The 27,560-nt window shown below is 35.8% G+C and overlaps 1 protein-coding gene across 1 annotated transcript in view; it reads left to right on the forward strand.

Moving 5' to 3' along the window:
• cfap46 (cilia and flagella associated protein 46) overlaps positions 1-25,091 on the forward strand; it is a 122,307-nt gene extending 97,216 nt beyond the window's left edge. Inside the window, 9 exon segments of the mRNA XM_030156608.1 lie at positions 8,493-8,572; positions 10,166-10,226; positions 10,339-10,371; positions 12,103-12,205; positions 14,072-14,184; positions 22,169-22,252; positions 22,411-22,533; positions 24,599-24,703; positions 24,953-25,091. Coding sequence (XP_030012468.1) covers positions 8,493-8,572; positions 10,166-10,226; positions 10,339-10,371; positions 12,103-12,205; positions 14,072-14,184; positions 22,169-22,252; positions 22,411-22,533; positions 24,599-24,703; positions 24,953-25,047 — 797 coding nt within the window. The 3' untranslated portion in view covers positions 25,048-25,091.
• Positions 25,092-27,560: the final 2,469 nt, after the last annotated feature.

Here is a 27,560-nt window from a genome sequence, read left to right on the forward strand (position 1 = left end):
GTGTTGGCTGATATGGAACTAAAACAACAAAATCCATGAATATGCAAGAGAACACTTTTGAACAGCTGTCTGCTGTAGTGACCAGTGTGCATGAAAGAGTTAATATTAAAATTACACTTTTTTTTTCAGTTTGTTCATATTATTCACATTGTTTGAAAGGATAGTTTGTCAATGCAAACATTTCCACAGTGTAATTTTACTTTATTCACTCTAAAACATAGAGAAAAGTTTGGAGTTGACATTATTTATTTATATATTATTTTATTATAATTTTACTGGTTCGGCCAACTTAAGATCAAATTTAGCTGAATGTGGCCCTTGAACTAAAATGAGTTTGACACCCCTGCTTTATTGGGGACTCATTAAAATACTCTGAAATTAAAATTTCAACCTTAGTGTGTTATTGGACATTGTCATCTACCTCCTCTTGCCATAAAACATCCAAGCACCACTTGCTAAAGCCTAAACCCATGCAATTAAAAAAAAAACCTGTTATAAGGTCATAAAGTGGCAAAAATCACTCATATACCATACCATACCAACTTTATTTATAAAGCACTTCAAGAGCTTTACAGCTGGCCAAAGTGCCGTACACCAAACATAAAACAAGGGATTAAATAAGTAAATAAAACTAGTGAAAACACAGGGTTTTAAGTGGGCTACGAACAACACAATACAAACATCATAAAAACAAAGACAAGTTAAAATCTGTTAAAAACAGCATTAAAAAACAAAAAAACAAAAAACAGACATGTCACTCACTGATTAAAAGCTAATGAGAAAAAGTGCGTTTTTAAATGTGATTTAAAGACAGGTAGAGACTGAGCCTGTCTAACAACTAAGGGCAACTCGTTCCACAACTTTGGGGCGGCAACAGAAAAGGCACAGTCCCCATGAAGCTTCTTTTTAGTTTTTGGAACCACAAGTTGCATCTGATCTGCTGACCTGAGAGCACGAGGGGGGGCGTAGGGGTGGATCAGGTCAGACAGGTAGGAGGGGGCAAGGCCATTCAAACATTTAAAAACAAATAGAAGAATTTTAAAATCAACTCTAAAACGCACTGGCAACCAATGGAGTGAAGCTAAAACCGGTGAAATATGTTGATGTTTGCGTGTCCCTGTTAAAAGCCGAGCTGCAGCATTTTGGACCAGCTGCAGTCGAGAAAGTGCATTTTCACTCAACCCGGCATAAAGTGCATTGCAATAGTCAAGTGTAGTAGTTACAAAAGCATGGATCACTGTTTCAAATAGATCCCTGGGCAAAACAGACTTTACTTTTGCAAGCTGTTTTAAGTGAAAGAAACTGGACTTGACCACACCACTAACTTGTTGGTCGAATTTAAGATTGGGGTCCATTTTAACACCCAAATTTGACATGACCGGTTTAACCAAATGAGATAAGGAACCCAGGTCAACAAGAGCAGTGTGATTTGAAACACTGGGGCCAAAAAATTATTCACTCATATTCACTATTTGTGGCTACAAAATTTCTGTAAAATCTCTCTGAATTACTGTATAGTGTTATAAAAAAAACAACATGCCTCTTGACCTCACTGAGGCATGGGATTGGCCCCATATTTAACGTTTGTGGAAATTACCAAAAACAGTCAGTTGCCCAATAAAGGGTTAAAAATGGTTAATTATCAAGAAAAAAAAAACACTTGGGAACTGCCACAAAAGTAGCACTGGGTCTTTATGGGTTTATCAGTCAATACACTGTATATAAGTTTCATTAAGTCTGATAGGTTTGTGTGATGTTTGCCTCCCTTCTTGACATACTGTGCCCATGAGAGTCTAACTGATGCTCATATAGAGGCCTACAACACCTCCAACACCACTGTCTCACACATCAGAACACCCAAACTGTACATCGGGTTATTTTTAAGATGAGTTCTTACACTAATTAGCTGTCAAGATGAGCTGTCTTTATCCTTTATTTGTATTTGCCGCCTACAGACAGTTCTATATAATAAGTATAATTATAAAAAATATAATATTATATAAAAGAAACATATGTTCCATAATGGGCTCTTTGCACAGCCCCACTACTTCACAAAGTAGTAGCAAAGAGTAGGTTGTTTCATTTTATTTATTTATTTAGACAGGGACAACGTACAATATATATTAACCTCAAAAATGAGAGATGTACAGGGTGGGGAGGCAAAATTTACAATGAACATTTAGTTGTTTTTTCTCAGCAGGCACTATGTCAGTTGTTTCGAAACCAAACATATATTGATGTCATAATCATACCTAACACTATTATCCATACCTTTTCAGAAACTTTTGCCCATATGAGTAATCAGGAAAGCAAACGTCAAAGAGTGTGTGATTTGCTGAATGCACTCGTCACACCAAAGGAGATTTCAAAAATAGTTGGAGTGTCCATAAAGACTGTTTATAATGTAAAGAAGAGAATGACTATGAGCAAAACTATTACGAGAAAGTCTGGAAGTGGAGGAAGCAACAAAAAACGTACCAAAGCTTTTATTAAAGCTCTCAAATCCAAAATCCTAAAGGATCCAACCAAATCCATGAGAAAAATGGCAATTGAACTTGAGGTAGACAACAAGACCGTTAGAAATGCAGTAAAATATGATTTGAAGATTTAAATTCTCACGACTTTCAATAAACTAATTGGTCATACACTGTCTTTCAATCCCTGCCTCAAAATATTGTAAATTTTGCTTCCCCACCCTGTAGTGTGCCAGGTTCTATCACTAGTGCTTATTTCCACCTGTAGTCCCTGAGCAGGCTGATGTTATCATTAAAAAAAAACAGACATTAATAAAAACTAAAACGTTAAAAAAGAGTAAAAAATGCATATTTATAACTCCATCTGTGTAAAATATTCATTCACATCCAACCATTCACTCTTATTCGTCCCAGTGCAGTCTGTCTCACACACTCTGTGCATATTTACATTACATTACATGATATCTACAGGTTTGGTTTGAGAGTAGCTGTTTTTTCACCATGTGAGAATGTGTGATAGTTTGTAATTGTTAGTAGTTCTGTTGGTAATGTGTTCCACTGTCGCACGGCCACACATGAGAATGCTGAATTTGCAAATGCTGTTTTGTGTCTCGGAATCCTGCACCCGTCGCGTGCTGTTGATCGAGTAGTTCGAGATGTTTTTCCAGAACTCAAAGAAATAAAGGGAGGAGCAGCAGAATTTTGGATAACCTTAAACAACAGACACACATTTGTATACAAGTGGCTCCTTTATTTCCTGTCTTTCATTATTTGACCTATTTATTACTGTTTATTCACCATCACGTACTTGCACTGTCACTTTAATCAAATTGTTTATTATTACTGTGTTGTCTATTACTGTTATTACCTCTGCCAAGTGTAACAGCGGAGGTTATGTTTTCATCTGGGTCTGTCTGTCTCTCTGTTAGCAAGATAACTCAAAAAGTTGACAGATTTTGATGAAATTTTCAGGAAATGTTGATACTGGCACAAGGAACAAATTGTTACATTTTGGTGGTGATCGGCAGGGGACTGATCTGCCTTGGCGGAGGTCTGCGATCTCCAAGTGCTTTTGTAGTTGTTTTATGTGGTCGCATTTTAATAGTCCATTGGTACTTTTATTGTTTTCTGCGATTACACTATAAGGTTAGCTTTTAATCTCGTTCAAGGAGGGAAAGATGCACATAAGTAATTTGGAAAGGAAAAGACAAGGGTGCTGAGTGCTGAATTTGATGCAGCAGACACCCTTACCTTTTTAAAGGTTGAATCATTTGCATAACTTCAGTGAGTGTTTAAAGGTTACAGTTAAATAAGTGTGCATATTTGAGTGAGTGTGTGTGCACTGGTGTCACTTGACTGTTGCATTTGCTGCAGTGGTGTTAGTGATAGTTTCATATACACAAGTAATGGAGAGAAAGAGAAGAAGAAGAATTGACTTTTCCTGGACTATCAATAGTATAATTCTGACGTCTACAGTTCCTGAAACCACTTTTGAAAGAACTATTTGTAATTGTAGGCAGAGCAAATTTGCGCAAACTATAAAAAGACTGCCCTCTCATGGGTTTACTGTTGTATAAATATCTCTTAACCCATAGAGACCCACACACCCACTGACGACCAAAATCATTTACTGATATAAAAAAGGTTTATAACAGCTGATCCACTAATTCTATCAATACATGTAAATAATTGGTGTAAAATACAGTTTTTCATCCTTTCATGGTCACCAGATATGACCCATTTGGATGTTCAGCGGCTCCATAGTTACCATGGAGACACAGTCATCTTCTACAGCATTGATTCCGTAGTAAAACCCATGGAGTTGGATCAATGATAGTGGATGGAGACACTCGTTTTTATGTTCAGTTAATGATATATTTTACTGAAAAACTCACTTTTTCCCCCCTTTTTCTCTGTTTTTGATATAATCCCCCTCAATTTTAGTTTGAGCTTTTATGGACATCCATCATGGTTCAGTAATGCTATGCTTCTTCACACTCCTTTTCGAATATGACTCTTTCTTTTTTTCTTTTTTTGTGTATATTATTATTTTTTTGCTTCCTTGAATTTTTGTTTTCATATTGTGTTGTGTAAAGAAGTCAATTAGTAGCAATCAGGAAGCTTGTACCATTTCCATATTCGGAATAAATAAAAAAAAAAAAAGTGAATTAAATGTAAGAAAAAAAAATACCTGATTTTCACTTAACACTGCAAAATACAGACCATATTATTAGAATAAATGGAGATAAATGATGTGAGAAAAGTTAAAAATGAGAAAAAAAATCATTTGTGAACTGCTGCAGAAGTAGCCCTGGGTTTTTATGGGTTAATATCTCAAATTTATTGAGTTATACAAAAAACAAGACTCTTGTTCATATTTGCTTCGTCCAAACTGGTCAACGAAAGATGAAGACAAGCACAAGGACAGATTAAGAGTTATTTATTTGGGTAAATCAATGTATTCTTAAGATGTCATCAGCAACAGACAGACAAACCACAACAACAATCAAAACAACATATTCTGAGGTTTCTGTCTGATTTTCTGTGTGATCCTTAAAATATGTATTCATTGTCGAGCCTAAAAACTAAAGGACAGATTGGGGGGAGAAAAAGCCAGGAAATGGACAGTGCAGATGTGACGCCAGCTAAAAACCTGTATTATTTTGTATGAAAAACAAAAACAATAGCGAATGATGAAAGCTATACTATTGCAGGCATTATTACTGTAATTTTATCCACAGTTTGCCAAAGTCTGACATATGCATAAACAGAACGAGACCCAAAAAAGCAGTAGCAGACTCACAGTTTCACATTAAAACGTCAAAAATTTGTGATGGGGGTGATTTGGTGACGCATTAGGTATAAATGATGTCATTTTTTTTTTTTGGCTGTCCCTCGTCATATTTTCTCTCCACATCACTACCATCATTATCAGAAGTAAAATGGCAAGGAAAAGGCTTAATAAACAATCATAACAACAGTGCAGTCCACTTTTGGTTTTGCACCCAGAATAGTGGTAGTAGATTGACATATTTACTGTTGACAAACTTTAACTTCCTTTTAGCTTCATCTAGTCGGTAACATAAAGTAAAATTGGGTGGATATGGAAATAGATTTACTGGTTTCACTGTGCTGTACAATGCTATTACGCAATGACGATAAAGCTTATTCTATTATTTTGTTCTATTCTAAAAGGGTAAACTTCAACTCAATTTTCCTCAGAGAGAAATTTGGACTCTGCATTTTATCCATTATAATACACACGGTATCTAGCATTAGCATTAGCAGACAGCAAATTAGGCAAAGCAATATAGCACATTTCATGATTTTTTTTGTGATTTAGTGATTTTTTCCGAACATGCAATGAAATTTAACATATATGCAAACTAGCAAAACATACATAATAATACAAATGTCAAGGATCATAACAATCTTAGACAGAAGAACAGCACAATAGTTCCATTTACATGCCTGAAAAGGGGTGGGAAGAAGTGCAACTTATTTAATCCCACCCCCTAAAATCCCTAAAATATTATTAATAATATATGTGTCCCTCTTCCTTTTACGTTACTCCTCCCTTACATAAAACATTAAAAGCATTACAGCGGGGTGCAGGGGAAGCAATAAAAAGTATAGGCATGATAAAAAAAAACAATAATAATCATAAAAAAAAAACAAACAAAAAAACAACAACAACCAGATAAAAACTTTCAGCTTAAAAGAAACAGTGCAGATCTGAACTTCTGAATAAGAACTCTATTCAAATGCAGCTGAGAACAGGTGGGTCTTTAACCTGGATTTCCTTAGGAGAAGGAAGATGCTGTAGAAGGAGTTCAGGAGCTAAGTCTATATCTGCATTTGTACCATGGTCAAGAGGATTGACAGGGGAATTAACCCTTGTACAATATCATGCAAAAGTGTGTTGGTTTAGCAATATATTCTCAGCTAGCGCGTTGACCCGTGGGGTTCCACAGGTTCTAGATGTGGAAGTTTTTATGCTGTTGTGTATTCATGCATACTGTACTGCATTTGCCCAGCAGTCACCACCAAAGCGTACTGGCCATAGCAACATGATTGTAAGGCTATTGTGTTCCAAAATTACAAATTTCTCCTAAAATATTGGTCCTATCAGTTTGCTGTTTTCGTTAGTCTGTTCCTTGACCACAAATACATAAATATGCCAAACTGCAGCAGTCAGCTGTTTCCGAATTTTGTGTGAATCCCTGGACACACACACGCACACACACAGAAGCCACTTGGCTATTAAAATATAGATATTTGTGTTAAGATACAAGGATATACAGGAAATACAGTATTAAAAGCAGAGGTTTCAGGGGAAAAAAAAAACAGCTTCTACAGACCCAAATGCCAAGTATTTCATGTGACATCTCTCTGCATTTGTCTTTAACTCGTTCGTTCAAACAATGAGATATAATGAGGTAATTTTCGAGTGTTTTACATTAGGTTTCATTCAACATATCAGACGTTCCTTAATTTGGTCGAGATTTTGTCACGTGAACAGAAACCACTGTACTAATTTTTACCTGTAGAAACCTTGTAGTTCTGTTTGTTTACATTTGTAACACTATGAACATCCTTTTTAAAGTGTATTTTCTTGTTGTATCTGAAGAAAACAGAAGGAAAAATAAGTATGTATGCTCATTTTAACCCAAAACCAGTAAAGCTAAAGGTGACAGGACTTTTGCACAGTACTGTACACCTGTTCATGGCTGGACCATTCAGAAAAAAAAACAGTCAAACTCATCATAGAAAGGCTAAAGTGCCATTACACCACTGCGCCACCCATCGTGGTGGAGCAACGAAGGCGCAATGCATGACTGAAATCCTTGTATTGTGCTAACCTTGAATATCTGCCAGCTTTCACTCACTATGCTATTGTGAAAAGTAGGGATATAACGATATGAAAATTTCATATCACGGTTATTGTGACCAAAATTACCACGGTTGTCATTATTATCGCGGTATTGTTGAAATTGTGCTCAAAATGTTCAAAAAGTACTGATACACACGCTGAAATAATTTAACCAAGTTGTATTTTGAAAAAAAAAAAACAAAAAAAAAAATTGGCACAATGCACTTTCTCTTGGGAGAAACATTTAAATATTAACCCTTAGGGGTCTGAGCCTATTTTGGCTGTTTTTCAGTACTTTTGATTTTGCCTTTATATACTATATAAACAAATGTTTACTATACCCATGTTTGGGATCTTTGTTTTCAGCACAACTTCATTTATATCAACTGCCTATTATTTTTTTCACTTTAACCTACTATATTAACATAAAAGGCCAGAAAACACAAAAAAATATATAAAATCCGATTTGAAAAATGTATATAATTTATTGCATAACTAACACAAAGATACTTAACGTACCTTTTCAAAGACTTTAAAAGTGAATATTGGTTCCAAATTATAGGTATATAAAATTAAAACTAATAAATTGAAACTGTACTCAAATATTTGACATAAAAGCATATCTTTACATAGGCGTTTTCTCCGGAAAAGCGCGGTAATCAAACACAGTTATCATGATAATTAGAATTTAAACGGTAATTCTAACTGTTGGCAGGTTTACCGCAATTTATCATTACACTGGTAATCGTTACATCCCTAGTGAAAAGATACAACTTTGAACCAAAGATCACACATTAAGATTAATCACATCACAAAATTTACGATTACTGAATCATTTGATCTGTTATTAGGCGTTAACCGTGCATTTATTTTGTTTGTTTGCTTGGAAACGTGGCTTAAATGAATCTCTTTGGTAATTAAGATGTTAGTCAATGCTTAATCTCACTCACGGCTTTCATTTGCACTGAGTAATAGACGGTGCAGTCATGTGGAAACTTCTAAAACCGTTCCTCAGACACCAATAAATGTCATTGACTCTGCAGATATTAAAAAACTTTTTTTTCCTCTCTTTTGCCAGTCCACTCTCTGTGTCATCTACTCTGCAAACAAGTGTATGTATTAATTCTGCGTCCTGTTTATGACAGTTGAAAGTGACAACAAAAAGGAGACTAAAGGTGGCAGAGGAACTAAGGCGAAGGGGGATCAAAGCCAAGCCATCAAAGTGGTGAGTTCAGGAAATTAATCTGGACCTGCCAGATACAGACAGCAATATTGCTTCTACCTGCTGTCAGCGCTGGCACTTATTTAATTTCTTCCCGCCGCTCTTTTATGTGTGCTTTTTCAATCAATTACATAATGTGTTTTATAAAGATCCTATTTCTAGCGCCTGAGTATTTATCCTGTCATGCACCATTCTGTTATTTTTCCACTAACACATTCCTCTTCCATCGCTATGTCTTATGTCTCAAACCAACTCGCACATTCTCCCACGCAGCTGATGTACCATATGGACAAAAGTATTTGGACATGTTGAGCTCAGCTGTTTCTAAACTATATGGGTGCTTCTATGAAACTGGTCCTTAAAAACAGGACACGGGCTAAAAAATTCAAACCAGATGTAGACTAATGTTATGAAGCAAGTTTGAGATAAAAGAGAAACTGTTTTTCAGATAAAACACATTTTTATATTATTTTATACAAAAATCTGCATGTAACGCAGTTAAAAGGACACGAAAATTATGCCCTAATGTTTTTTGGAATATATTTTTATCCTCTCACAGGTACATTTTGGGAATCAAACTAATTATTCAAGGCAGAGTGTTCCACAAAAATGACTGCTGTTGTAAAATCCCTCGCAATTTACATGCGTTTAAATGGGCAGGTTCTGTATGTAACACCAGTGAACATGATGGGTTACATACAAAACCTGGAATGAGACTGAGATTCGTGAAAAACCTGCATGTCTGGGTTGGAAAAACCACTAGGATCATCAAATTTAACACAGTGTCTTTATTTCTAATGCTATATAAGACCATTTACAGCCATGTTTTCAAGATCAAATGCTCTGACATGTAGGTAGCTTTTCCTGTCCCAATTTTGGTCCTATTTTTGGCCCCAAAATTTCATTAAAAATTCATTAATTTTGGGATGGCTCAGAGCAAGAGTATAATTTTTTTTTTTTTGCATTTATCTGAGGTCATCATTAGGTACATCATGGGGGAAATACATCTAAATTTCTCTTTTATTATTGGGTCTAAAATGCTGGAAAAGTGCCAGGTACTAAAATGAACCCAGTTTTAACCCAGCACACACAAAGACAAAAATCTTGGGACACATCATGGCTACAGCTTGTAAGATGTCCCGTTCATGTTGATTTGAGATAGAAACATCAATATTTCCTTAAAGTTTAATGGGAGTAATTAATGGGATTTAATGGGATTTTTGTTTTTCAGTGAGATGTGAATAAAGTGGATGGTTAGTTATGGTAGAAAATTATTTACAGTCAGAGCACGAAAAATAATTTTGAAATTTAGAAGTAGAACATTTAAAATCCTAGTCATGGATTTAAAAAAATCAGTAACCAATGCAATGATATTTATCCCAGTATAAAACTATATTAGGACATTTGTCAGTATTGTTTTGTATCCCAGACCCCTGTTAGAAAAGAAACCCCTGAATTCAACATGTCCACATACTTATGTGGAAATGCTTATGTCCACATAGCGTATGATTGTTGTTATGTGCATATACAGTAAATGAAATGTTTTTGATTGTCCATGGTTTAAATTGTGATAAGGTGTATTTATGTGTAACGCAGGGGACTGCAAACTGTGTCTTGCCTCCCAACACCATCCCAGTCAACGCACGGAACGTCAAATGTATCTTTTTTGATATTTTTCTTAAATATTATGCCTGTTTCTGTCTGTCATCCTGACTGTTTTACTTGTGATCTGATATCATGTGTTCTGAATTCTTAATCTTCTTCTAAAGATATTATTGATTCATACAACGAAGGCAACTTTGGTAAGTAATTTATTTATTTATTTCATTAAAGTGTTTATTCAAAATAGTCTCTCAACATATTGCACAGGACATCATTGATATAAAGTACACTGTTCTCTTTTTTTATGAAAAAAGAAAAAGGGGTGTCAGTACTGCTCACAGAAAGAAAGAAGAAAAAAAAAGTAATTTGTGAATCTTTGTTGCATGGATATCGTCATATAAATATAGACTTTCCAGTGCAATACAAAACAGAAGTGATATGTGAAAATCTATGTTTTTCATGGTCATCCTACTTTTGCAGAACAGTAACATGAATAGTAACAAAGATTATATATGTAAACAAACATATTTACATTTACCCACACGCACACACATTATCTACATGATTGTGGACGTGTCCATGAAGCACACACATGCCAAAAAAAAGGGATAATATAAAGAAAGTACATAGTAAGTAAATGTAGTAATAATAATAATAATAATAATAATAATAATAATAATAAGCTTGTTCATATAGCCAACCACACTTCTAGAAAATAAGACAAGGAAAATCATATATAAATACATATATATGTACACACACGTAGTAATAATAATAATAATAATAATAATAGTAATAATAATAGTAATAATAATAATAATAATATAATACAAAAAAAAAGTTAAAGCAACCTAACAGTGACTTAGGTAAGTAATTTTGATGCATATTGTATTTATGAACCACAACCATTTATCTAATTTTGGGAGGATCAGATGTGGTTTGTTATAATGATAAGCTGCCTGTCAGTATTGGTTTTTGTCAGTGACTTTTGATGGACTGTAGGTCAGTCCAGTTTCATCACAGGGATTTTGGTCTGAGCCTGTTGAAAATGAATTCCAGATGGTTCAGAGTAAGAAGTATAGATATGGCTCAAAAGAACTGGAATATTGCACAAAAAAAAATCTTGATGAAATGATGAAACTTTCTTCTGTTTTAGACTCATTACACATGAAGTGAAATATTTCAAGTCTTTTTCATCTTAATTTTGATGATTTACAGCTTACAGGTCATGAAAATCCAAAATGCTGTATCTCAAAATACCAGATTTATTTTTTTTTAGGATGTCTAATACAAAAATGTTCGAATGCTTGAATTAAGAAAAAAAATCTGCCAGTGGAACAAGTGAAAATGATTTTAGTAAGACTTCTTGAAATGAGATTTTCAAGATCTGTTGTCTAAAAATAAGTTCTTATATCTCACTGAAAAGTTACTCTTTAGGAGATTATGTCTTATTTTAAGTGTGATGAGATACCGGTATTTTGACTAGAAATAACAAAAATACACTTGGTAAGACTTTGATTTTTTCCAGTAAGATGTGCTTATAGTCTGGTCATGCTAGGCTAATAAGGTACCTCATACAACCTCAGTTGGAAAAATCCAAACTAATCCTTTCAGAAAATGCTGCATAAATAAAACCCTATTTATGTCATTATAAATATGAATTGCCAAATAAACCCAGCTGTTATCTCTTGGTATCTGCCTGCGTAGAGATTACAGACGTGAAGTATTACAAGAGCAGTTCAAGGAGTCTTGTCGGGGTTCAACAGTTGGCCTTCTGTTCCTACTCGTATAAGCGTTCTCCTCCAAACCAAAGCCTAAAGTACATTTGTTTGTAGTGTTCTGAATACAACATCTGTTCACTGTCACAGCCTTCACAAGTAAAATGTACATGTTTTTTTTCTCTCTGTTGTCTTATGTCTGTGTGTGAGCAGGAGGCACCAGTTTATCTAAGAGGATGAGTGAGATTTTGGAGAGCCACAGCCAGCATTTCACCCATCTGTGGGAGGGCGTCATGGGCAGCAAACACAGATCCAGGTTAGATGAATGTTAGCACTGAGGGTACTTAAAGGTGCGGGAGACTTTCGTGACCAGTTTTTCATCAAATCTGTGAAACCTCAGTCATAGCCTAAGTATCACGAATCCCTAAGTCTTTCTGTGATTACTCATCTGAATCTCTTGCATTACGGTGAACAGTTTCTTAATGCCATCCACCATAAACAAACCATGTGTTTACAAACAGAGCCAGGCGGTAACTCGGACATCTTCGGAATTTTGTCGCAACGTGTATTGTGGGAAATAAAAGTTTGCGCAGCCGCCTACCAGCGGGAGCAACAGTGCAGCCATATGATATTATATGGATGAAACAAACACGACACGGAAACAGCTGAAACACGGAAACGGCTGGAGGAATATGCATAGAGGGAAGGGAGCCCCTGCCGTTTCCGCGTCGTGTCTGTAGCAGCTGCCTCTACCAGGTGGCTGCACGAGCCTCCGTTTCCCATAATGCATGTCGCGACAAAATTCTGAAGATGCCCGAGTTACCTCCCGGTTCTGTTTGTAAACATATGGTTTGTTTATGGTGGATGGCACTAAGAAATTGTTCACCGTAATGCAAGAGGTTCAGGTGAGCAATCACAGAAAGACTTACAGATTCATGATACTGAGGATATGACTGAGGTTTTACAGATTTGATGAAAAATTGATCACAAAAGTCTCCCGCACCTTTAAGGACTTGAGGATTGCAGCTTGTTTTACAGTGAGCATGCTTTGCACCAGCTGTATTCATCAATCTGCATTACACTTAGGCTACGTTCAGACAGCAGGTCTTAATGCACAATTCAGATTTTTTGGGGAAATCTGATTTTTTTGTGTGATCGTTCATATTACACATTAAATGAGTCTTCTATCAGTTTTGAGTATGAACTGAATGCGACCCTGAAGTGACACGCATGCGCAAAAGAGGTCCTGACGTAATACGTGACCACGCAGGCATGCGCTGTGTTTATGCAAGTAAATATATTTTTCCCATTGCTCCTCCAAATGGGACGCAGAATTGTGTCGTTTGTCGCATTTCAATGATGTAAAGGTCGGATAAATGTGACCTGGCTGTTCAGACTAAAGTCGCATTGCAAAATATCTATCAGATTTAGGACCACATATGAAAGTGGCCTGGGTCGGATTGTGCTGTTCAAACTGTCTTTAACAGATCGGATACAGGTCACATATGGGTAAAAAAATCGGATTTGGGCCACATTGGCCTGCAGTCTGAACCAAGGTTATTATCGTTAACGAAAACTAACGAAATGACGAAAACTAGAATTGAAAAAATATTTTCGTTAACTGAAAAAAATAAAAACTATAATTAAAAGAAAAAATGCTAACTAACTGAAACTGTATTGTGTGCTTACAAAACTAACTAAAACGTGTAAAATGGATAAAATTCCCTTTGTTTTCGTCTTTGTCAATATCGGATTGATATGAAATCAAATTCATTTCCCTCAAGCAGTTTTAGCTGGTGGCACCGTACGGCCCTTCACAGTCTGTCACTTCTCGTCACTTGTGGTTTAGAATCAGCTTCTCGTCCCCACTCTACCTGGAAACATGGAGATTAAATTCGGGAGAAAGCAGCAGAGTTCTGTGTGGGATTTATGTGAATATGATGGAGGACGATAAAAGATATGAAAAAACTAAACCAAAACTAAGCATTTAGGAAAAAAGAAAAACTAATAAAAACTAGCAAACGTGCTCCAAAAACTAATTAAAACTAACTGAATTAGAGAAAAAAAAAGTCAAAACTAAATAAAACTAAATTATAATGAAAAATCCAAAACTATTATAACGGTGGTCTGAACGTAGCCTCAGTCACTTGTTCACCGCTGACATGTGTCTATGTCTGTCAAGCTCGTCTGAGATGGAACAGCTGCTGACCAGATGCAGTGCCTTCATTTACCTGGGGATGGAGCACTTCACCAGAACAATTCCACCTGCCAAAATATCAGCGCTCAATCTGTCTGGTACGGTACACCCATAATCCTCTATAGTTCAGTACACTTTCAGACATCGTTAAAGCGTTCATCACTGAAATGTCATGCACTGTCATGGTTTCACATAAGGAACTTATAATTTGATGGCACTAAAAAGAACTCTGGGCTCAAAGGTATAATTTGTACATAATGTTTCTACTTCAGAATGTGAAGAAATGTCAAAGATGTCAATGTATGCTAACTCACAGATAGCTACAGCAATTAGCATGGCCGTGTGTGTCTGGTCTTATTATAACACATTGTATCACAAGAGTAGTGAGTCACTTCAGAGTCCAGTCCGACCTCAGATGGACGTGACATGTACAAGTAGGGCTGCTTTTCATTTACTGTATTTATTAAAAGGAAAAAAAGAAATACATCCATGATTGATGCTTGGTTGGAACAGTGCTGTACTCACACTTTCTGCAGTTTAGACACCCACGCTATAACTTTAAAGGTAAAATGTTGCCGCCTCTGTTGATAGTAAGAGTTTCTTTTTTTTCAATTTGAATTTTACAAATTGTACTTTTAACCTTGAAAAACCTGCAGCTATTTGTGTGGTAACGCCCAAATGAATCTCTTTCTACAACTAAACTTTCCGAAGTGATTTATCATCATTTATTATAATATTATCCTTTGTATTTTGCATTTTGTAATAAAAATCAGGCTTTTTCCTATAATACATTTACTGATCTTCCCTTCGTTCTTTTTTTTTCTCTGCTAAAAGCCTGGCTAGGGACTGGAGATGGAAACTAGCAATAGCTATAATCTCCTTATGGGAATCATCAATTACTACAACTTGTTTGTAACAGGTAGAAGTTATACTGTGTAATTTGCGTTGTCCCAATCAAATAAACTTTATAAATAAATAAAAAAGAAATCATATAGAATAAATTCAAAGGATTTTATATCAAAACTGAGAAACTGAAGAAAACGTTGTGAACATAAACTATTTTGATGTTTGACGTGTGTTAACTTCCAAAACCATAAAAGTATTTATGTGGCGACTTCCTTTTCTATGTATTTAACCTTTACCAAGTGATTTATCATCATGTATTATTGTCATGTCATCATGTATTTTCCTACAATTCATTTACTGATCATATAGACTAAATTCAAAGGATTTTATATCAGAACACAGAAAATTGAAGAAAACATTGTGAATATAAACTATTTTGATGTTTGACATGTGTTATTAACCTCTAAAGACATAGAAGTACTTATGTGGCGACTTCCAAAAAAAATTTTTTCTCTGTATTTAACCTTTACCAAGTGATTTATCATCATGTATTATAATATTATCCTCTGTATTTTGCATTTTTCAATGGAAATCTGGTATTTTCCTACAGTTAATTTACTGATCATGTAGAGTACATTCATAGAATATTATATCAAAACTGAAGAAAACGTTGCGAACATAAACTATTTTGATGTTTGACGTGTGTCTAAAACCATAAAAGTATTTATGTGGCGACTTCCAAAAAAGAAAGTTTTCTCTGTATTTAACCTTTACCGAGGGATTTATCACCATTTATTATAATATTGTCTTCCGTATTTTGCATTTTTAAATGAAAATCCGGTATTTTCGTACAATTAATTTACTGATCATGTAGAGTACATTCTAAGGATTTTATATTGAAACCGAGAAAACTGAAGGAAACGTTGTGAACATAAACTATTTGATGTTTGATGCATGTTATTAACCTCTAAAGACATAGAAGTACTTATGTGGTCACTTCCAAATTCTTTTGTCTCTATATTTAACCTTTCCTAAGTGATTTATCATCGTTTATTATCACGATATCCTCTGCATTTGCATTTTTCAGTGAAAATCACATATTAGGCCTATCCTGTATTTAATTTGCTGATTAAATTCAAAGGTTATTATATCAGAACAGAGAAAATTAAAGAAAAAATGAATATTTAGCTAAATATATCATTAACTGAACATAAAAACAAGCTTCCCCACTGTCATTTGTCAAAAGACATGGGTTTTATTGGTTTCCATATTCACTACTTACCTCTGAACATCCAAATGGATCATATCTGATGACCATTAAAAGCTGAGAAACTGTTCTAAAGTTAGATCCGTAGATGCTTGTGATCACTGGTGGACGTTCAAGTCTTTGAAGGTTAAGGCAGTTTCTGTAAATGATGTTAGAATAAATGGAGAATCTGGCAGCATTTAATGCGTATAGATAGATTTCCATCTGTTCTGTTATCCTTCAAGCAGCTTGTCCCTCTCTCATTTCCTTTCGCCTTGTCCATATTTGGATTTATTTCATTGCTTTGGCTGCGGCATCTTAGGGGAAGATTTGAGTTTTCTGAAGTTAGCACCACATTCCAATTGATATGGAAATGATTTAGTAATTTCCCAGAAGAGGCACTTAATGCATGTGTCTACTTAATGAAAGCATGTTAAGAAGGCCACATGAAAGTGGATTGAAGAGTCAGTGTTGAAGAGCAAACAGGAGGAGGCACTAGTGGAACAGAAGGGGGTAGCAGTAAATGTTTAACGAACAGACACATACTAACTAGTCCAACAGAATTCATCATTTTGAGGACTAAAGCCTGAGGACGGAACAATGTCAAGACTGTGAGCTGAAAGGATTAAAACATGTTATAATGTCACTAAAATCTTCAGGGAATGTGGAACCAGAAGGACAGCAAACCTGTATCGTGGTGGCATCGAAAATCAGCGCTTTGTCAAAGTTATATATAATAGGAGCTGTTAACCCAGTGTTTTTCAACCTTGGGTTCGAGACCCCACGTGGGGTCGCCTGGAATTCAGATGGGGTTGCCTGAAATTTCTAGTAATTGATAAAAAATTAAAAAAAAAAAAAAAAACTAAAAAATGTATATGGTGAGTTGAGGGAAACAATCACAATACATTTTTTTTTTATTTTAACCTTTATTTAACCAGGAAGTCCCTTGAGATGAAATCTCTTTTTTGAGGGAGACCTGACATAAAAGACATGACAAACTGTGAAGCTGAAACTGAAGCACTGTGGTACTGTTTGTCTTTCAAATGCTCATTGTGGTCAGTTTCAGATGCTGCAGCTCTTTCATAATTCATAGTTTGAGCTATTCTTTGTTCTGTATTAATTGTCAGCCTTGTAAATCCAAGCTGGACTGACTGTACATATCCTGACCAAGGAAAATAAAATGCCCACTTTGTGCAGTAATCTACACTTGGCTTCTCTGCCGCCATCCATAATAATATACATCATATAGACTAAATGTCATCTAAAATGAACGTTTATTTGCAACATAGTAAATCAAACTTCTTTTTTTTTTTTTAAATTATCTTTTTATTAGAAAGGCAAATGTACATCACATACATTTATTACAGAATCATTAAAAAAAAACAAAACAATAGCATGAATACAGAAAGTTTCGATCATTATATCCATATTGCCCTTCTATAATTTCTTTTTATGGACCATTAATTTTGGTTGAAACATTAATACAACAAAACAAAACAGAACAGGGGAGGGCACCACCTCATGCAATCACAAAGTATATCAAACTTTTTCATGATAAAAAACAAATTAATTTTAGCAAAAAAAAAAAAAAAAATCTCCGTTTTGAATTATCTGGGGTCGCCAGAAATTTTGTGATGTTAAAATGGGGTCATGAGCCAAAAAACACTGGGAACCACTGTGTTAACCTAAATCCACTTTACTAAAAGGAAGGCGAGCATCTTAGGGGATACAGAGAACATTTAAAATTATCTCAGTGATTCACAGCCAGGCCTCTCCCACATCCAGACCTGACTTAATCAGGTCTCAGTGATGACTGAGCAAACCTGTCCAAGAAGTCCAGAACAGAGGCAACTCACCCTGGTTTCCTACAGTTTAGAAACAGGGACTGATCCAACAGGTTGCTCACAATGCTAATCGCTAATATATTTAGCTACGAATGCACGATACCACTGCTGGTATCAAAACATCAGTTTAATATTGAGTCAAATAAGGAGAGGGGAGGGGAGGGGATTGGACTTGATGGTTCATATCTAAGAGTAAACTTGACAAAATTATTGTATATTATCTTTAGATTGTAAAGGCATTGGCACAAAATTGGAAAAAGTGTGTATGTTTTGGGGGTTTTTTGTTTGTTTGTTTGTTTTTTTATAAATGTATTTAAATGAAATCATAATACACTGGGGAAATTGTGATTCCAGAATTAGAGTCAGTCTGATTTTGACAAGATAGGATGTTTTATTTTATAATTTTTTTTTTATTAAACCTTTATTTAACCAGATAAAGTCCCATTGGATTTTATGTATCCCAAGCTGCTGATGCATTCTTCTTCTTCTTCTTCTTCCTCTTCTTCCTCTTCTTCTTCTTCTTCTTCTTCTTCTTCTTCTTCTTCCTCTTCTTCCTCTTCTTCTTCCTCTTCTTCTTCTTCCTCTTCTTCTTCTTCCTCTTCTTCTTCTTCTTCCTCTTCCTCCTCTTCTTCTTCCTATTCTTATTATTGTTTTATTTTATTTATTTATTTATTTATTTATTTTCAAGAGGGTTTTATACAGAAAAATAAAATAACAAGAACATTTAAAGAGGTGTGTACATAATCAAGTAAATTAGAACAACAATATACAGGGAAATACAGTTTCTTAAAGAAGGGAGAATATATAAGTAAATGAATAAAAAGATTTACACAAAGTCCGGTCGTCTTAATAGGATATATGTCCTCCATTTCTCCCATATTTTATCAAATCTATCATTTTGGAGTCTGTTGTAAAATGAGATTTGCTCCAGCATAATTATTTATTGTTTTAAACATAATTCAGTCCATTTATATTGTATTTGTTCTATTTTGTTTTATAAAGTCAGAAAAGCAGCATTTAAAGTCAAGTCTGTTGAATAATTACACTTTCTTCTACACGATGAGACTTACTGCTTATGCACTGAATTCTGATGTCAGATCTGTGCTTGATATCTGCCGATCCCCAAAAGCCTGAGAATCAATGTACGACGTATCAGACCTGAAAAAGTTGGATCACTGTGAAGCCAGTATTTCAGCCCTTAATCTTCTTTGGAGGAAAACCAGTAAAATATCAAAGAGTAACGGGACGTAGCTGTCTCCATCACCAAGCATTCCATCCATCTCAAGTCCTCTGTAATGCAAATCACTTGTATTAGGTTTCCCCAAAACCCTTTTAAATGCTAAATTAAAATGAAAAATTGCCAAAAAAAAAAAAAATCAATTGAAATTTGTAAGCCGTAAATGGTGCAGTGGGCTCAAACTCTTAAAACACATTCATATTTCAGTCATAGAGTGGGTATATGCAGACATAGCCTGTTCTGCAAAAAGGTTTTGGTGGCAGATCCCTGCTGTTACATTTCCACAGCAATTATGAGTTTGACTCATGGATGATTCTCACATAGGAAAGAAGTAGTGAGTATACTTTGACTCACTGGTTCTTTGTAAAATGTAATATATTTAATAAGGTTTATTCACATGTTAACATATTTATCCTGAAGCAGTATTGGTGAAATTTACACCTCATATTTGTTCAATCGTTTGTGCCACAGAGTTCTTGATCAATAAAAAAAAGTCAAACTGAAAACCTGTATTTTCAGTTAAATATTCTCACCACTTCACTCCTCTGATATTCTTTCCTTGAAGCGGCCTCAAAAGAACTTCTGGCAAGTCCAATTTATTTACAGCGTGACTCCAAACGTTTCTCTCCTTTTCAATTTTTGGACGAGGCCTTCATTTCTTCCACTTTTACTAAATTATAACTTACCCCAAATTGCCTTTTGGCTCTTGACACCTTCAAAATATCTCACAAGATAGACATGGCTTCACCTCAGTCGTCTTCCCTCCACTTCCCCAGCAAATAAAGGTAGTCTTAGGGACACTAAAACTGTTTAGAGTGTGATTGATAGAGAGTCAGGTTGGTTTTACACATGGCTTCAGGCCAGACATATGTGCCACCTGCTAGCATGGCATTAGTGCTGCTAACTATAGTGTAGACTGACACCATGGTCTGAATTCCAGCTGTTTCTTCACCACACACTGGACTGTTCCTAATTAGTTGGCCATCAGGATATGATTAGGCGATGGCACATTTGATTTTTCTTGGAAAAAATAAAGGTGTCACGCAGCACAAGCTGCACCATCTGCACCCACGCCTTTCTGCGAAGTGTGCTACTTTATTTTAGCATCTCATCTTTGTTAAGTGGATGCATTTCTATCAGACAGAGCTTAACCCATAAAGACCCAAACATCCACCGTCGATGAAAAGCATCTACTGATCTATAATGTTTAATAACTGTTGATCCACTAATCCTATCAATCCATGTAAATAACTGATGTAAATGCAGTTTGTCATCTTTTCATGGTCATCAGATATGACCCATTTGGACGTTCAGAGGCTCCGTAGTTACCATGGAAACACCGTCATCTTCTACAACATTGATTCACCAGTAAAACCCATGGAGTTGGATCAACGACAGTGAATGGAGATACTTGTTTTATGTTCAGTTAATGATATATTTGCTGAAAAAGTCACTTTTTCTTCAGTTTTCTCTTTTTCATAAAATAACCCTCACCTTTAACCCATAAAGACCCAGTGCTACTTTTGTGGCATGTTCCCATATGATTTTTTCCCCCTAAATTTACCCTGTCTGAAGTGATTTATCACCATTTATTATAATATTACTCTTTGTGTTTTGCATTATTTCAGTGAAAAACATGTATTTTGTACAATTAATTTATTGATCAGGGTTATTAGTTATGGGGGTGCGGTCCATAATTAACGTAACTAATGCCGGCGTGAAACGAAAGTGAAATTTTACATACTTTCAACATCCAACTCCCTGGTTCTATTCCTCTAGTAAACAGCAGATCTTACATGAAATTTTCACAACTTATAACCTCTATCCACTGGACACACAAATGCTGGGCCCCATGACTTTGTCACCCCCCCCACCCCACTCCTTTACGGTGCCCCAGTGCATGGGGATGTTTGCAAATTGTGAGACTGACGACAGTTCGGTTCAGTTAAATGTTAGTGCCAATAATGTAGGATATAGGTGGAAGAAAACTGTCACAACCTGCTGTTATTTACATTGGTTGGTTGTCCCCCACCAGGATGAAATTCATTGAATAGAAGGAGGGATGATCCACCCCCATCCCCCCGAATAAAACGCACCCTGCATAGACGTACCGCAGCATCTATGTTTGTAGTCGTGCTTTTTCATGATTGCCAACTCAGTCACAAAGTCACATTCCCCAAAACACTACAGCATAGTTTCTTAAATAAACCGCCTTTTTTTTTTTTCTTTATACAAAAAGCTGTGTTTATTGTCAGTACATTGTACAGAAAGTGGATGGAAACACTTGTTTTATGTTCAGTTAATGATATATTTTACTGAAAAAGCCACTTTTTCATCACTTTTCTCCATTTCTGATATAATAACCTTTGCATTTAATCTGAGCTTTTATGAACATCTATATGATCAGTAAATTAAATATAGAAAATATAGAAAAAAATCTGAATCTATGTTTGTAGTCGTCCTTTTTCATGATTGCCAACTCAGTCCCAAAGTCACATTTCCCAAAACAGTACAGCATAGTTTCTTAAATAAACCACCTTTTTTTTTTTTTTTTTTTTTTTTTTTTTTCTTTATACAAAAAGCTGTGTTTCTTGCCAGTACATTGTCACAAACACTTCACACGCTGGCCTGTACTTCTTGTCATTTACATCTGATTGTCTTTAGGGCCGCTCAGAATAGCTCCTGTTGTCTGGGGACATAATTTGATGGCTGCTGTGCTTTAGGCTTAACGTAGGAATGTGTATGTGAAAACTCATAAATTCACAAAACAACCAGCCACCAGGCCACTGACTGACCTTGCATCACTCCTTGTTTTTTTTTTTTTTAGTAGCTGCTGGTGAAAAGCTATTTCCAGATAGGGGGTAATTTATTCTGTTGCCAGTAATGATAACGCTGTTTCCTCTCCTCAGAGTGCTTCATGGCTCTACTCTTTGACCTAGTTCAAAACAAAACCACTGATCTGCGCCAATCGAACCTCAACCTGCATAAGAGGTAATAAAACACCCTGGAGCTCAGTTTTTATTAGACACGTCTGTCCTGGGTTTTACCTTACTAATGTGTTGTCTGGATGCACCTCATGGTGGCAGCTGTCTTTGGTGACACTTAAAATAATGTTAAATAATGTTTTCCTCCTGCAGTGCTGGACAGCTGGCCCCGGAGAATCCACTGGAGACGTCTCTGCTTCTGAGTTTGGGAGGTGTTGGCTGCGTTGTCGTCAATCAGTGGCACAGCAGCCTTCAACAGAACACACACAATGTGGCCTCTATTCTGGACAGTAGGTTTTTCACTGCTGTACTTAAAGAGTCCCTGTGGGGAAGTTTCATGGCAAGCTATTTCAAAAGATCACATATAATCAGAGGTGGGAAGTAACGAAGTATAAGTACTTTGTTACTGTAGTTGAGTAGATTTTTTAGGGATCTGTACTTTACTTGAGTAATTTTTCTGGCAACTTTTTAGTTTTGCTCCCTACATTTTTGCATAATTATCTATACTTTATACTCCTTTCATTCTCAGAATAGGCTAGTTACTTTTTCAAAATAAACGGTTGTGACAGTACATAAAATACGTCGCTTCAGAGGAGAAATCAGTGTGGAGGAGAGAAGGAGCACAGGCTGTGACCAGTGTCAGTACCAGAGTCCTGCACAGGGTCAGTACCAGAGTCCTGCATGAGTTCATTTTTTCAAAACTTTTCCACCTGTACCCCCAACGCTGAGTACCGTGACCCGACCCATGATTAATCACATTGTCTACACAGTAACTGACTTTTAAGGGCTTTATTTTTGGTTAAAACACATGCCATCAATAAATCTCTAATATGTGCTGTTCAATGATGTCTTTAACCAGATATAAACTGAGGTGAAGCTCACTTCAAAATAAAGCAAACCGGCTGTGGATCAACCACAGTCCAATTAGATGATCATCATCATTAAATGTCCTGACAATTATTTTCATCCATGAATCATCCATGAATCTTCTTTTATTTTTTCACTTCCTTGCCCACTACCCACCCACATTTCAGCAGGCAATTAAGAACAGATTCTTATTTACAAATGCAGCCTGATCAAAGAGCAATGGCTCCTTGAGGGGTAGAGGGTGGGAGTTATCCAATATACAGGTACAAGGTTATTCAATATACAGAAAAACAAGTTATTATATAAGTACATTACAAATATAGCAGTTAGAGACAGAATATACAGAATGTGAGTACTTTTGCCACCTCTGCATATAATACTAGCGGTTCCTTCAGGTATCTTACGTTCTAGCCTGTTGTTAAGTCCAGTGGCGGCTGCTCGTCTTTAAGACAGGGGAAGCTCATTGTTGACTTACATAAAAAAAAATGTCAAGTTATTTAAACATAAATTCGTCCCTCTGTTCCTTTTTAAGAAAATGGTCAGTGACCTTATCGTACCAACTAAACAAGAAAACGTTGAAATTATGTTACATTGAAACAAGGAAGTACAATGAGTGTGTTTTATTTACAGTGCAAGAAATGAACAAGTAATTTCGTAGTGGTTTCTCTCTCGATTTCACAGCAGAATGCGCGACGGTAATAAACTGAACTTTGTCAAGTGAAGGAGTAGATCTCAAAATAGCTGTCAATCAAACAGGATTCCGCCTTTCGACTGATCCTCCAATCAGCACGTTGAAGCCTGGTCTCCAGCCTGGCCGAGCTCCGCCCACAGCTCCATTCACCCCCAGAGACGCTGAGCATCCGGGGGCGGGACAACATCGTAGCATTTATCCAATTACCGTCCAGTTTTGAGGCAATGAAAAAAACTGTTCCACTCAGTCCAATTGAAGTGCATGGACGCTGAGCGTCTACGGGCAAATGCACTGAGCAGAGATCGAATGAGAAAACAGCGCAACGGAAATGTATGAGAAGTGAACAACATCGAGTCCGTTGATTTGTGATAAAGCTGATTCTGAACAAACTCGTCTGTGAAATGAACATGTTCTAACACATTTGTAGTCAATGAAATGTCAACACAACCGTACATATTTAACCATTTAATTTTTGTAATTTTAGGGGAAGCCAAGCTTCCCTTGCAGTCTATGAGAAATTGCCACTGGTGAAGTCCGTGCAAGGGCTAAGTCACTGCTTCATCAGCCAGGTATGGTCAGCGACATGTTGCCTCTTTCATGGGCTGTTCCAGCACCAGTAGTGATGTAGACTCGTTGGTTTGTTGGATTACCTGGGCTGTGATGGACTGGTCCCTGACCCCATGCAGCAGACACCAGTCTAAATTGTGACCCTAGTGAGGGTAAAACGGTTTCAGAAATGAATGAATGAATTCAACGTGTCCCAATACTCATGTTCACTGTGACACTATTTGTTGCAGATCTTCTGAAGCTTAAACAGACGTCAGGACAGACCATCCATTCCCTGAGGAAGGTTCACACTCACCGTTCTCCGATACCAAACCAGAAGCTCGTGGGATCGTTAGGTACGTACCTTCACCTTTAGCTTTACACTCACTTTCATATTATATTTTGGAACATCAGCCACCCATCCATCCACCTGTGTGCTCTCTGAGTAGAAGGTCGAGCCCTGAGTGCAAGGAGAAAAGTAAATGCCAAACACAATCCCTCAAATAATGAAGGTGGATGTGCCGGGTACTGGAGGAACTGATATGGATATTGAAAATAAAGCATAACTGAATAGAATTATCCCATTTTATTACTTTCTTTTGCAGATCATGTGCCGCACACGGACTCAGACAGAGACAACCTGACACCATCAGCCTTCAACTGTGTTCTTTATGGACTACCGAATTTAATTTTTACGTGATGTTCTTCATATCTTCAGTAGATTTCCCACCTTTCATATCAGACATTCAGACAGCTTTATGAATATTACATGTCTCACTTGTTTTTGAAGTAACTGCTACTGTGATTAATGCTTTTCGTATTGTTTTTTTTTGTAGACATGATTCTTTAACCCATAAAGGCCCAAACATCCATCACCAACTAAAACCATCTACCGATCTAAATTGTCTAATACCTCTTGATCCACTAATCCTATCAATACATGGAAATAATTGGTGTAAAATGCAGTTTGTCATCTTTTCATGGTCATCAGATATGACCCATTTAGACTTTCAGAGGCTCCGTAGTTACCATGGAAACACCGTCATCTTCTACAACATTGATTCACCAGTAAAACCCATGGAGTTGGATCAATGACAGTGGATGGAGACACTTGTTTTATGTTCAATTAATGATAGATTTGACTGAAAAAGCCACTTTTTCTTCAGTTTTCTCTGTTTCTGATGTAATTACATTTGCATTTAATCTGAACTTTTATTAACATCTATATGATCAATGAATTAAATATAGAAAAATACCTGATTTTCACCTAAAAAATGCAAAACAAAGATACTATTACTGTTTTTGACAGAATAACCCTCAACTTTAACCCATAAAGACCCAGCACTACTTTTTTGTCATTTCCAAAATGAATTTTTCTCTGTATTTAACCTTAAGTGATTTATCACCATTTATTAAAATATTATCCTCTGTATTTTACTTTTTTCATTGTAAATCATATATTTTCCTATATTTAATTTACATGTTAATGAAAACTCAGAGTAAACCCAGAGGTTGTTATGATTTTTTCTCCATATTATACCTTTCTGAAGGGATTTATCACCATTTATTGTATTATCCTCCTTATTTTGCATTTTTTCAGTGAATATCAGGTATTTTTCTGTATTTAATTCATTGAACATATAGACGTTCATAAAAGCTCAGATTAATGCAACGATTATTATATCATAACCAGAGAAAACTGAAGAAAAAGTTACTTTTTCAGTAAAATCTATCATTAACTGAACATAAAACAAGTGTCTCCATCCACTGTCATTGATCCAACTCCATGGGTTTTACTGGTGAATGAATGTTGTAGAAGATGACAGTGTTTCCACGGTAACTACGGAGCCTCTGAACGTCCAAATGGGTCATATCTGATGACCATGAAAAGCTGACAAACTGCATTTTACACCAATTATTTGCATGTATTGATAGGATTAGTGGATCAACAGGTATTAAACAGTTTAGATCAGTAGGTGATTTTGGTAGATGGTGCATGTTTGGGTTTTTATGAACATCTTTATGATCAGTAAATTAAATATAGGAAAATACCTGATTTATAGTGATAACATGCAAAAGACAGAGGATAATATTATAATAAATGGTGATAAATCCCTTAAATTGGGTCATATTTTTCTAAACCCACTTTTATTAGTCTTTGGTTCATTTATTTGTGTATTTGGACCCTAATAGTTCATAAAGTTTGAATTTGAACCCTTCAGCTGCTGAAAAGCTATATTTATATTCATTTTGGCAAAAATTGAGTGGATTTCTACAACTTGTTTCAATTCCTGCTTAATTTGTTACGTCTATAACTAGTTACGTCACGACATTTGCACATATAAGGTCAAGACTTCCGACAAACATTTCTGCGAGTGCGACATAATTGTTTATCAGCAGCAGCGGTTGTAGTAAAAACTGAAAATATGTCCAAACTTCGAGCTGATTACCTAAAATGTTCAGTTGTTGGTTGTATTAACGAACACAAGTGGCTGAACGGGACAGAAAGCACGGTCAACAACCTGGAGGGGGTGGGGCATGAAGTGGCTCATTTGCATTTAAAGGGCCAGCGCTCAAAACAACCTTTCTGGTGTCATTACTCAGAAATAGGGTTGAAGATGGACCTGTGGAGTTGAATTAATGAAGAATTCAGACCCAAGCAGAGCATTTTGGCTAAAATTTGCTTAGAGGTCTTATTTCTGTCTTTGTGCATAAGAAATCAATCTAAGTGAATCCCCAAAGGAACTTTGTGTTGGTAAATGCAAGTTATGCAAATTTATAGGATTTCAGTTCTGTTCAACATGTTGATGGTCATATGAACTATGTTTTCAGCTCAAAAATGTCCAATTTCATCACAATTAATGCTATATTTTCATGTCACAAATGGCCAAGTTATATTTTAACTGAATTTACCTGAAAAACAAATATTCTATTCTTTTAGATTCCCCAGTTTTTTTCTTACAAGATTCTATCCTACATATCAAGTTTTATTTTTACAGGTTGCAATATGGAGTATGGTGCTGATCCATCCTGCTTATGTTACGCCAATACATACATTAAGAATGTCACACAACACTTTTTAAATCAACAGTTTTCTAATATTAAGCAGTTTTATAAAGAAATAATTCTATATTGTTATTTCCTCTTTAGTATGATGATAAACTATACAATAAATAATTCTGATCCTAGTTTTTGCACAGGGATCATTTCTGG

Source organism: Sphaeramia orbicularis, chromosome 15, assembly GCF_902148855.1.
Source record: "Sphaeramia orbicularis chromosome 15, fSphaOr1.1, whole genome shotgun sequence".
In the NCBI taxonomy this organism is placed as follows: domain Eukaryota; kingdom Metazoa; phylum Chordata; class Actinopteri; order Kurtiformes; family Apogonidae; genus Sphaeramia; species Sphaeramia orbicularis.